The sequence below is a fragment of the Nerophis lumbriciformis genome, linkage group LG17 (assembly GCF_033978685.3).
Source record: "Nerophis lumbriciformis linkage group LG17, RoL_Nlum_v2.1, whole genome shotgun sequence".
NCBI classification, from domain to species: Eukaryota; Metazoa; Chordata; class Actinopteri; order Syngnathiformes; family Syngnathidae; genus Nerophis; species Nerophis lumbriciformis.
In genome coordinates this window covers 38,687,501-38,700,936 of record NC_084564.2, presented here as the reverse complement: position 1 = coordinate 38,700,936, position 13,436 = coordinate 38,687,501, and the positions used below count along the sequence as shown (strand labels likewise).

Sequence of the window (13,436 nt, the reverse complement as noted above, 5' to 3'; positions counted from 1 at the left end):
CTACACACACACAAGTGAATGCAAATCATACTTGGTCAAGAGCCATACAGGTCACACTGAGGGTGGCCGTATAAACAACTTTAACACTGTTACAAATATGCGCCACACTGTGAACCCACACCAAACAAGAATGACAAACACATTTCGGGAGAACATCCGCACCGAAACGCAATATAAACACAACAGAACAAACACCCAGAACCCCTTGCAGCACTAACTCTTCCGGGACACTACAATACAAACACCCCCCGTCCCCCATCTCCCGAATTCGGAGGTCTCGAGGTTGGCAAGTATGGTAGTAGTGTTGTACTAATAATTTGGTACCGGTACCAAAAGTATTTCGGTACTTTTCGGTACTTTCCTAGATAAAGGGGACCACAAAAAATGTCATTATTGGGTCTCCGCTGTCGTATTTTACGCTTCTTAATGCGCCGCACATTTTCGATGGGAGACAGGTCTGGACTGCAGGCGGGCCAGGAAAGTACCCGCACTCTTTTTTTTTTACGAAGCCACGCTGTTGTAACACGTGCTGAATGTGGCTTGGCATTGTCTTGCTGAAATAAGCAGGGGCATCCATGAAAAAGACGGCGCTTGGATGGCAGCATATGTTGTTCCAAAACTTGTATGTACCTTTCAGCATTAATGGTGCCTTCACAGATGTGTAAGTTACCCATGCCTTGGGCACTAATACACCCCCATACCATCACACATGCTTGCTTTTGAACTTTCCGTCGATAACAGTCTGGATGGTTCGCTTCCCCTTTGGTCCGGATGACACAATGTCGAATATTTCGAAAAAATAATTTGAAATGTGGACTCGTCAGACCACAGAACACTTTTCCGCTTTGCATGAGTCCATCTTAGATGATCTCGGGCCCAGAGAAGCCGGTGGCGTTTCTGGGTGTTGTTGATAAATGGCTTTCGCTTTGCATAGTAGAGCTTTAGCTTGCACTTACAGATGTAGCGACCAACTGTATTTAGTGACAGTGGTTTTCTGAAGTGTTCCTGAGCCCATGTGGTGATATCCTTTAGAGATTGATGTCTGTTTTTGATACAGTGCCGTCTGAGGGATCGAAGGTCACGGTCATTCTTACGTGGAGTGATTTCTCCAGATTCTCTGAACCTTTTGATGATATTATGGACCGTAGATGTTGAAATCCCTAAATTTCTTGCAATTGCACTTTGAGAAACGTTGTTCTTAAACTGTTTGACTATTTGCTCACGCAGTTGTGGACAAAGGGGTGTACCTCGCCCCATCCTTTCTTGTGAAAGACTGAGCATTTTTGGTTTTTTTTATACCCAATCATGGCACCCACCTGTTCCCAATTAGCCTGCACACCTGTGGGATGTTCCAAATAAGTGTTTGATGAGCATTCCTCAACTTTATCAGTATTTATTGCCACCTTTCCCAACTTCTTTGTCACGTGTTGCTGGCATCAAATTCTAAAGTTAATGATTATTTGCAAAAAAAAAAAAAAATGTTTATCAGTTTGAACACTCGGCAGGGTCCTTGAGGGTGCATGGGAGTTTGCCCAACCAGTCTACATGTGTTTTGTGGACTTGGAGAAGGCATTCGACCGTGTCCCTCGGGAAGTTCTGTGGGGAGTGCTCAGAGAGTACGGGGTATCGGACTGTCTGATTGTGGCAGTCCGCTCCCTGTATGATCAGTGCCAGAGCTTGGTCCGCATTGCCGGTAGTAGGTCGGACACGTTTCCAGTGAGGGTTGGACTCCGCCAAGGCTGCCCTTTGTCACCGATTCTGTTCATAACTTTTATGGACAGAATTGCTAGGCGCAGTCAAGGCGTTGAGGGGATCCGGTTTGGTGGCTGCAGGATTAGGTCTCTGCTTTTTGCAGATGATGTGGTCCTGATGGCTTCATCTGGCCAGGATCTTCAGCTCTCACTGGATCGGTTCGCAGCTGAGTGTGAAGCGACTGGGATGAGAATCAGCACCTACAAGTCCGAGTCCATGGTTCTCGCCCGGAAAAGGGTGGAGTGCCGTCTCCGGGTTGGGGAGGAGATCTTGCCCCAAGTGGAGGAGTTCAAGTACCTCGGAGTCTTGTTCATGAGTGGGGGAGGAGTGGATCGTGAGATCGACAGGCGGATCGGTGCGGCGTCTTCAGTAATGCGGACGCTGTATCGGTCCGTTGTGGTGAAGAAGGAGCTGAGCCGGAAGGCAAAGCTCTCAATTTACCGGTCGATCTACGTTCCCATCCTCACCTATGGTCATGAGCTTTGGGTTATGACCGAAAGGACAAGATCACGGGTACAAGCGGCCGAAATGAGTTTCCTCCGCCGGGTGGCGGGGCTCTCCCTTAGAGATAGGGTGAGAAGCTCTGCCATCCGGGAGGAGCTCAAAGTAAAGCCGCTGCTCCTCCACATCGAGAGGAACCAGATGAGGTGGTTCGGGCATCTGGTCAGGAACCCGAACGCCTCCCTAGGGAGGTGTTTAGGGCACGTCCGACCGGTAGGAGGCCGCGGGGAAGACCCAGGACACGTTGGGAAGACTATGTCTCCCGGCTGGCCTGGGAACGCCTCGGGGTCCCACAGGAAGAGCTGGACGAAGTGGCTGGGGAGAGGGAAGTCTGGGCTTCCCTGCTTAGGCTGCTGCCCCCGCGACCCGACCTCGGATAAGCGGAAGAAGATGGATGGATGGATGGATATCAGTTTGAACATCAAATATGTTGTCTTTGTAGCATATTCAACTGAATATGGGTTGAAAAGGATTTGCAAATATTCCGTTTATATTTACATCTAACACAATTTCCCAACTCATATGGCAACGGGGTTTGTACTTGTGCAATGACAATACAGACCTATCTGATCTGAAGTTGACCAATTTGAGTAGAAGTCGAGGGAACTCGGACTTACATCTGAGGTTCAAGCACCTTACAAAAAGAAGTTGGCTCTCGCTTTGATACAGATTTTTTTTTTTTTTGGAACATCAAAAGCAGGACATCCAGCGTGCATTTTGCAACCTCTCCAGAAACAAGCAGCGCCACAGACATCATTAACAATAAACGTTAGGTCTCAGAGGCTGCCTTTTTTCCTCCTCCATCGCGCTCAGTCATTAGACGCTGATCGTCACCGTGAAGCTCTTGTTAGAGATATTCACAGGCAACGACCATCGAGTGTTTGGGGTTTTAATTAGAACGGGCTACGTTTCCTGGGGAAGGTTTCAAAAGTGTTACTTTCCCCCCCCCCCGACAGGACATCGCGCGTGCACCGTGTTTAATGATTGGGTAAAGACAAAAAGATGGCAGGGCTGCTCAACCCGAGAGAAAGCCTACTATTAAAAAGCATGATCAGAACCACACTCGACGAGAAGTTGATTTGATCCCACTTAGTGGGCTGGCACTGTGATGAAAAAGGCATGAAAGGAGTGTGTGGAAAGCCTTGGAAGTTTTTCAGAGGCTTTAATTATAAGTTCAGGTAAAGGAGCAAACTCTGATTCGTAATACTACCTCAGAATGTTCGGTGGAAAAGTCCTTGAACTTAAAGCAACATAAAAAAAAAAAAGTACACCTTCCAGACTAGACATGCTTGGATATCAGTTTTTGCTGTGGACTTGAACCTGGGCACCTTTTGTTGTTCACGTTAAAGTTAAAGTACCAATGATTGTCACACACCAGTGACGTGCGGTGAGGTCGATGGCTGGTGAGGCACTGACTTCATCACAGTCAGATTTACAAACATATGAACCCTAAAGAGTATCTTATTCACCATTTGATTGGCAGCAGTTAACGGGTTATGTTTAAAAGCTCATACCAGCATTCTTCCCTGCTTGGCACTCAGCATCAAGGCTTGGAATTGGGGGTTAAATCACCAAAAATGATTCCCGGGCGCGGCGCCGCTGCTGCCCACTGCTCCCCTCACCTCCCAGGGGGTGAACAAGGGGATGGGTCAAATACAGAGGACAAATTTCACCACACCTAGTGTGTGTGTGACAATCATTGCTACTTTAACTTAACTTTAACTTTACACATGCAAACTGTAGCACACAAAAAAGCACATTTAATAAAAAAACCGTTATTATGGTCTTACCTTTACTTAGAAATTAAGTCCATGCGCCGCAACTAAAGCCCTCCCTTAAACTTTCCACGTGCAAGATTGAATCTACTTAAAAAAGTGTAACCGAGGGTTTATAAATGTCGCCTATACTGTATGAAACTACAAAATAACAAACACGGAGGCTCCGGTTTACACGAGGACCACTTTATTTACCTTCTTTCAAAAACTTCCGCTCCACCCCATGTCATCACTTCCGCTCTTAGCGCCTTCAAAATAAGAGCTCAAGGCATATACTGTATAACAGCGCATAACAGGTACTTAACATCACAAAGAGGAAAGCCCATGAAAATAGGTTACAAAAGTTATTTAATAAGAAGCCAAAAAGTGCAAAAAACAATAATGTTCGTGTTGGAGGAGTTGTGAATTAGATACACCTGCAGTCTGCAGGTGTACCTAATGTTGTGGCCCTGCAGTCATTCACAACTCCTCCAACACGAACATGATTGTTTTTGCACTTTTTGGCTTCTTATGAAATAACTTTTTTAAATAGATTCAATCTTGCACGTGGAAAGTTTAAGTGTGGGCTTTAGTTGATATAACAATTCTACGGCGGGGGTGCCGGAGGCGGGGCTACTGGAGCCTCAGCCAGTGCCTCTTTTGCAGCCGTTTTATGATCGCTCAGCACAAGAAATACGTTACACACATACAGTTGTTGACAAAATACACTGTACATTATATACCTCAGCTAACTAAACTATGGACATGTATAATATAGTTCATATAGCAATACAGTCTCACTGCACAGCAGGCCAGCAGTTAGCCGAGTCCGCAATCCATGTTGAGGCACTGAGTGACGTGCCTCAACTGGCTGCTGATCACCGCACCGTCTCTTCTCAGTATTTGAACGGCAAATGTGAAAATTCAGCGATTTTGAATAAAAATAATCTAAAACTGGTGAAGTTAAATGGAAAATAACTTTATAGTATAATCACTGGATCCATATAACAATTTAATTTTTTTTTTTTCTTTTTACATTTTTTTACTTTCCATGAGGCAGGTGAGGCCCCGCCTCACCTGCCTCTAGTGACTGCACGTCACTGTCACACACACACACTATGTGTCAGAATAATTGTATCTAAGTTATCACAAAACTTTGTGTTTCAATGAGTTCCCGGCGAGCAGACAAAAAAGCTGTCTTTGATCTTACCAATCAAAAGGCTTGTAAAACTCCACTGTGTATGATGGGAAGTGACATGAAGGTGTCGGCTTCTTTGATGTATTGTAATCCACGGTAAGATTTTGTCTTGACCCGAGATCTACGAAGCGGAGATGAAGCACCTTTTCTTTGAACTGTTTTGTAACCAAAGGCGACGGCTGTTTACGACCCCCTTCCCTTTAGAAACAGCTGTTGCCATGTAATCAGGGAAAGAGGAGGCGTACAATCTTTCGTCAGAGCGTGGTGGAAGACTGTGCAAAGAGTACAGCCCAGACGTTTCTCCTCAATTGAGCTAAATTGAACTCTGTCTCTGTTTAATTCCTTGCTTCTTTGTCTGTTTAATACATGTCATCAGTGTTTGAACCTGACACTAGGTGTGGTGAAATTTGTCCTCTGCATTTGACCCATCCCCTTGTTCCACCCCCTGGGAGGTGAGGGGAGCAGCAGAGGTGGCCGCGCCTGGGAATCATTTTTGGTGATTTAACCCCCAATTCCAACCCTTGATGCTGAGTACCAAGCAGGGAGGTACTGGGTCTCATTTTTATAGTCTTTGGTATGACTCGGCCGGGGTTTGAACTCTATCTTTATTGTCATTGTACAACGAAATTGCAAGCAAACTAATTTAGTGCAAATTCATAGTAAACTCATTTATTATTATTCATAATAAACAAAAAAAACCCTACTATAATCCGTCGATGGTCGAGTAAAAGTTTCCAATAAAAGACCATCATCGGAAAAGCGAACGACACCGACTGGTATGAAAACACCCGGAACTGGAATGGCTGATAAACTTAGTAATTGTGAAAAAATATACAATTAGGAAGGGGATTCATATGGCCATATTCTTCTCAGTTTACCTGACACCTGAAACGTGATGAATTAGGGGCGATTCCACTATCCACTTTAGCCACCAGATGGCAGTAGAGTGTTGAAAATCTTAAAAAAAAAAATTGGGGGGCAATTCCAACTTTGACCACAGCATCAATTGCCGTGTAGAGTGGCACTTTCCATCATTTCAAGCAGACTGCATTGCAAAATAAATAAACCCCACTCTGCCCCTTACGCGAGATCTACCCAAGAATGGGGTTGTATGAATCCCTCCCCTAACTATCAATCAATCAATCAAAAATTGTACAACGAAACTGCAAGCAAACTAATTTAGTGCAAATTCATAATAAACTAATTTATTAAAATATTATACTCCGTCAATGGCTCAGTTTACCTGACACCTGAAACGTGACAAATTAGGGGCGGTTCCACTACCCACTTTAGCCACCAGATGGCAGTAGGGTGATGAATATCTTAAAATGTATTTTTTTGGCAATTCCAACTTTGACCACAGCGTCAATTGCCGTGTAGAGTGGCACTTTCTATCATTTTAAGGAGACTGCATTGCAAAACGATCAAGCCCCACTCTGCCCCTTACGCGAGATCCACCCAAGAATGGGGTTGTATGAATCCCTCCCGTAACTATCAATCAATCAATCAATCAAAAATTGTACAACGAAATTGCAAGCAAACTAATTTAGTGCAAATTCATAATAAACTAATTTATTATTATTCATAATAAACAAACAAAAAATACTATAATCCGTAAATGGTCGAGTAAAAGTTTCCAATAAAAGACCATCATCGGAAAAGTGAACGACACCGACTGGTATGAAAACACCCGGGACCGGAATGGCTGATAAACTTAGTGATTGTGAAAAAATATACAATTAGGAAGGGGATTCATATGGCCCTATTCTTCTCAGTTTACCTGACACCTGAAACGTGACGAATTAGGGGCGATTCCACTATCCACTTTAGTTAACAAATGGCAGTAGAGTGTTGAATATCTTAAAACAAAATTTGGGGGGCAATTCCAACTTTGACCACAGTGTCAATTGCCGTGTAGAGTGGTACTTTCTATCATTTTAAGCAGACTGCATTGCAAAATGAACAACCCCCACTCTGCCCCTTACGCGAGATCTACCCAAGAATGGGGTTGTATGAATCCCTCCCCTAACTATCAATCAATCAATCAAAAATTGTACAACGAAACTGCAGGCAAACTAATTTAGTGCAAATTCATAATAATCTAATTTATTATTATACATAACAAACAAACAAAAAATATTATAATCCGTCAATGGCTCAGTTTACCTGAGACCTGAAACGTGACGAAATAGGGGCGGTTCCACTACCCACTTTAGCCACCAGATGGCAGTAGGGTGATGAATATCTTAAAATGTATTTTTTTGGCAATTCCAACTTTGACCACAGCGTCAATTGCCGTGTAGAGTGGCACTTTCTATCATTTTAAGCAGACTGCATTGCAAAACGATCAAGCCCCACTCTGCCCCTTACGCGAGATCCACCCAAGAATGGGGTTGTATGAATCCCTCCCGTAACTATCAATCAATCAATCAATCAAAAATTGTACAACGAAATTGCAAGCAAACTAATTTAGTGCAAATTCATAATAAACTCATTTATTATTATTCATAATAAACAAACAAAAAATACTATAATCCGTAAATGGTCGAGTAAAAGTTTCCAATAAAAGACCATCATCGGAAAAGCGAACGACACCGACTGGTATGAAAACACCCGGGACCGGAATGGCTGATAAACTTAGTGATTGTGAAAAAATATACAATTAGGAAGGGGATTCATATGGCCCTATTCTTCTCAGTTTACCTGACACCTGAAACGTGACGAATTAGGGGCGATTCCACTATCCACTTTAGTTAACAAATGGCAGTAGAGCGTTGAATATCTTTAAAAAAATTTTGGGGGGCAATTCCAACTTTGACCACAGTGTCAATTGCCGTGTAGAGTGGTACTTTCTATCATTTTAAGCAGACTGCATTGCAAAATTTACAACCCCCACTCTGCCCCTTACGCGAGATCTACCCATTTAAAAAACTTTTTTTTTCATTTATTTATTTATTTATTTCAGGCAATGACATAAAAAAATAATCATTAAAAAAAAAGGTACAAAGTTGACAACACATAATATAAATTAATATAGTGCAAAAGGTAATGTATAGTATGTAATGCATGATTGTCCAGTTTTGCCTGAATGAGGTTATATGAATCCCTCCCCTAACTGTAGACAGTTTTAAAACAGATGTGTTCTTTGAAAAATGTAACTGTGAGGAAGTTGCAAACGGGCTCTTTAACTGTTGACACTGGTATTCCCCGGTAGCGTTTTCACTAATATAAAACGGTTACTTACTTATTTAGATGTTCCCATGGCCGGTAATTATGTGCACATATTATCTGAGATACGAATAGGCAAAGTTTGTTCTGCTAAGTATTTGTATTGATGTCTTTGCTTGTGAGGAATGGATGCAGTCAGCTGGACCAGTAAGTATTAACTACAAAAGCATTAAACAACCCAATGGTTTTGTGACTTTGTAGGGGGGGAAAAAAAAAAAAAGGGGCCAGACAATATTCTGAACATCATAGAATTTGAAATAAAAGTAACTGTATTGAAATGGTGTGTGGAAAGGAGAGAAAAGCACCCAATGTTAATGCAGTAAGCGTAGATGAAAGTGAGAAAAACATGATGAGTAAAAAGCAAAAAAAAAAAAGAGTACCTGTGACGGTTTCAGCAGCTCCTGATGCAGCATGCAAGGGAAAAAAAAGGGAGAGAAGAAGAAGTTTTACGAGCAAGCAGAGAAACACTTTGCATCCTGGCTAATATAAATGACTCATCATGCATTTCAACAGACTGTTCCAATATGCTAATCACGCCATTTCTACCATTTAACAAAACATCAACGGCATCATAACACACATTTTAGCCCGTATTATCCACAGGTGTGCACAATTTCCACATTTCTCTTCTGGGTGTTATGTTAATGTGGAATGAACACAGAGCCACCTCCTCGCCCCTCCGCGGTGAGGAAGAAGGCACCCACTCGGAACACTGCCCACCCAAACTGGCACCTTGCTCACGACAATGGACTCCTTCTCAAGTTCCCGCAGCAGTGCTATGTCCTTTAAATCAGGCCTGGGCAATTCTTTTCACTCGGGGGCCAAATTTAGAGGAAAGAAATGCGTCTAGGGGCCAGTATATCTATTTTTTTTAGGAACACTAATACAAAACCTCACAATAATGTCTGATTGAATGCCAAAAACTTAAAGAATGTGGGTTTTACAATATTAACTATGAAGGATAAAACACTGAATATTGACAACATATGAAGGTCACACCCCCTCTCCATCCACATATTTTACAATCAAGCAAAACGCAACAAAAATGCAACAAAAACAGCGAAATATGAACGTGAAGGTTAAAAAAACCCCATCTACAATCTGATATATGTTTTCAGAACAGCCTGCTCCTGTTGTTGGAGCGTCAAGGCCATTCGAGGGAGTCAAATCGTAGATTAGGATTTTTGTTTTTCCCGCGAGCAGACATTACAATGACTTGTCTGTTCTATTCGTCCATGCTGGCCCTCATATCCAATTTTTTTTTTACCGATATATACAGTCGGGGAATTAACATATTATTATGCCTAATTTTGTTGTGATGCCCCGCTGGATGCATTAAACAATGTAACAAGGTTTTCTAAAAATAAATCAACTCAAGTTATGGAAAAAAATGCCAACATGGCACTGCCATATTTATTATTGAAGTCACAAAGTGCATTATTTTTTTTTAACATGCCTCAAAACAGCAGCTTGGAATTTGGGACATGCTCTCCCTGAGAGAGCATGAGGAGGTTGAGGTGGGTAGGGGGTAACGGGGGGTGTATATTGTAGCATCCCGGAAGAGTTAGTGCTGCAAGGGGTTCTGGGTATTTGTTCTGTTGTGTTTATATTGTGTTTTGGTGCGGATGTTCTCCCGAAATGTGTTTGTCATTCTTGTTTGGTGTGGGTTCACAGTGTGGCGCATATTTGTAACAGTGCTAAAGTTGTTTATACGGCCACCTTCAGTGTGACCTGTATGGCTGTTGACCAAGTATGAATTGCATTCACTTGTGTGTGTGAAAAGCCGTAGATATTATGTGATTGGGCCGGCACGCAAAGGCAGTGCCTTTAAGGTTTATCGGCGCTCTGTACTTCTCCCTACGTCCGTGTACACAGCGGCCTTTTAAAAAGTCATACATTTTACTTTTTGAAACCGATACCGATAATTTCCGATATTACATTTTAAAGCATTTATCGGTATTATCGGACATCCCTAATTGGTACTTTAACTTTAACTGATGGCTATAGTTGCTAGTGCGCGTCCCTTAATTTGTCACGTTACATGTGTCAGGTAAACCATGACAAATGGAGCCGTATGAATCCCCTTTCTAGTGTATGAATATAAAAGTAAAGGTCAGTGCGGCATCACCACAAGGTGCAGGCGTCACTCCATCACCGTTCATGTCTATCGTCGACACACCCTCGCATGTTGTGGTGTGTTCCGCAAAGACGAGTGAGCAATGAGAGCATCAGCGCGGCACAAACGTCGAGCAGACGGCTTGTCTGGCTTGTCATTGGCGGCGTAATAAGGGTGCAAGGTATGACACATGGCCTTGTTACACGTCTTTGCGCATTTCCAGCGTGTCAGCAAATTCCCCCCGGGGGGAGCGGACCAAGAGTCGGTCGGGACTGACAAATCACAGACGATGGCAGAGGGGGAAACTCATCTGACCGGATGCCGTCCAGGAGACTATTTGACAAATGTTCCAGTGTCAATCAAAACTTTGTCCTTATTAAGTGTTTATTCCACACAACAGAGCGTCCAGGACACTTCAGCATGAGATCATTAGCTGTGTCCCACGTAAGGGACGGGATTCTTTGGAGATTGGAGGCCATAATGGTAGCAAATGGTAGCAATAGGACTTGTATTTTCCCTCCCCCTGTTTGATGGTATTGGTATTAGTTTATTTCGAACAAGCATGCAGTTACAACACGGCACATCAGACTGTATTTATATTATGCACATGTGAATAATGCTGTATAATAGACTGGATTTATATTATTCACATGTGAATAATGCTGTATAATAGACTGTATTTATATTATGCACATGTGAATAATGCTGTATAATAGACTGTATTTATATTATTCACATGTGAATAATGCTGTATAATAGACTGTATTTATATTATTCACATGTGAATAATGCTGTATAATAGACTGTATTTATATTATGCACATGTGAATAATGCTGTATAATAGACTGTATTTATATTATTCACATGTGAATAATGCTGTAAAATAGACTGTATTTATATTATTCACATGTGAATAATGCTGTATAATAGACTGTATTTATATTATTCACATGTGAATAATGCTGTATAATAGACTGTATTTATATTATTCACATGTGAATAATGCTGTAAAATAGACTGTATTTATATTATTCACATGTGAATAATGCTGTATAATAGACTGTATTTATATCATTCACATGTGAATAATGCTGTATAACAGACTGTATCAAAAAGCGACATCAATGTGTAAAGGATATCACCACATGGGCTCAGGAACACTTCAGAAAACCACTGTCAGTAACTACAGTTGGTCGCTACATCTGTCAGGGCAAGTTAAAACTATGCAAAGTGAAAGCCATTTATCAACAACACCCAGAAACGCCGCCGAATTCGCTGGGCCTGAGCTCATCTAAGATGGACTGATACAAAGTGGAAAAGTGTTCCGTGGTCTGACGAGTCCACATTTCAAATTGTTTTTGGAAACTGTGGACGTCGTTTCAAAGAGGAAAAGAACCATCCGGATTGTTATAGGCGCAAAGTGTAAAAGCCAGCATGTGTGATGGTATGGGGGTGTATTAGTGCCCAAGACATGGGTAACTTACACATCTGTGAAGGCACCATTAATGCGGAAAGGTACATACAGGTTTTGGACAAACATATGTTGCCATCGTTATCATGGACGCCCCTGCTTATTTCAGTAAGAAAATGCCAAGCCACGTGTTACATCAACGTGGCTTCATAGTAAAAGAGTGCGGGTACTAGACTGGCCTGCCTGCAGTCCAGACCTGTCTCCCATTGAAAATGTGTGGCGCATTATGAAGCCTAAAATAGCACAACGGAGACCCCCGGACTGTTGAACAACTTAAGCTGTACATCTGTCATGACTTGGTCCTGGGGTTTAGTTTTTCTCGAAGGCAACGGAAAGTTGGCTCGAACGAGACGGGAATGCAGGTACATTTTTATTTAAACACTATAAATACAAAACAAGGAAGTAAACAAAAGGCGCGCACAGTGGCGGAGAACAAACCATGAAACCAAACACTTGCACAAAGGCAAAAACTATGAACAACAAAAAAAACACTAACTGTGGCAATAATAAACAAAACTTACTTGGCATGGACAAAAAGGAGCAGCGTGAACGATGGACATGAAAAAAGAGTCAGAAATGTGCAAAGCATAAATGTGGGGATGTCACCAGAAAGACAAACTGAAAACACTGAACTTAAATACTACAGACATGATTAACGAAAACAGGTGCGTGACTCAAAACATGAAACAGGTGCGTGACGTGACAGGTGAAAACTAATGGGTTGCTATGGTGATAAACAAGAGTGCACAATGAGTCCAAACGTGGAACAGGTGAAACTAATGGGTAATCATGGAAACAAGACAAGGGAGTGAAAAGCCAGAAACTAAAGAGTCCAATAACTAAACAAAACATGACTAAGACAAAACATGATTACACAGACATGACAATATCAAGCAAGAATGGGAAAGAATTCCACCTGAGAAGCTTCAAAAATGTGTCTCCTCAGTTCCCAAACGTTTACTGAGTGTTGTTAAAAGGAAAGGCCATGTAACACAGTGGTGAACATGCCCCTGTGACAACTTTTTTTGCAATGTGTTGCCATTAAATTCTAAGTTAATGATTATTTGCAAAAAAATAAATGAAGTTACTCAGTGTGAACATTAAATATCTTGTCTTTGCAGTCTATTCAATTGAATATAAGTTGAAAAGGATTTGCAAATCATTGAATTCTGTTTTTATTTACAATTACACAACATGCCAACTTCGCTGGCTTTGGGTCCGTATTTATTAGGGATGTCCGATAATATCGGACTGCCGATATTATCGGCCGATAAATGCTTTAAAATGTAATATCGGAAATTATCGGTATCGGTTTCAAAATTATCGGTATCGGTTTCAAAAAGTAAAATGTATGACTTTTTAAAACGCCGCTGTGTACACGGACGTAGGGAGAAGTACAGAGCGCCAATAAACCT

General features: G+C 41.9%; 1 protein-coding gene across 4 annotated transcripts in view; it reads right to left on the bottom strand.

Annotated features, from left to right (window-relative positions):
* Positions 1-13,436, bottom strand: part of cadm1b (cell adhesion molecule 1b) — an 802,412-nt gene that overhangs the window by 308,941 nt on the left and 480,035 nt on the right. For 3 of the 4 annotated variants that reach the window (XM_061973183.1, XM_061973185.1, XM_061973186.1), the window contains exon 2: positions 8,814-8,834. The exons of the other annotated variant lie outside the window; for it this stretch is intronic. In XM_061973183.1, the coding sequence (XP_061829167.1) occupies positions 8,814-8,834 (21 nt within the window). The remainder of the gene's footprint in view (positions 1-8,813; positions 8,835-13,436) is intronic. 4 annotated transcript variants of the gene reach the window in all.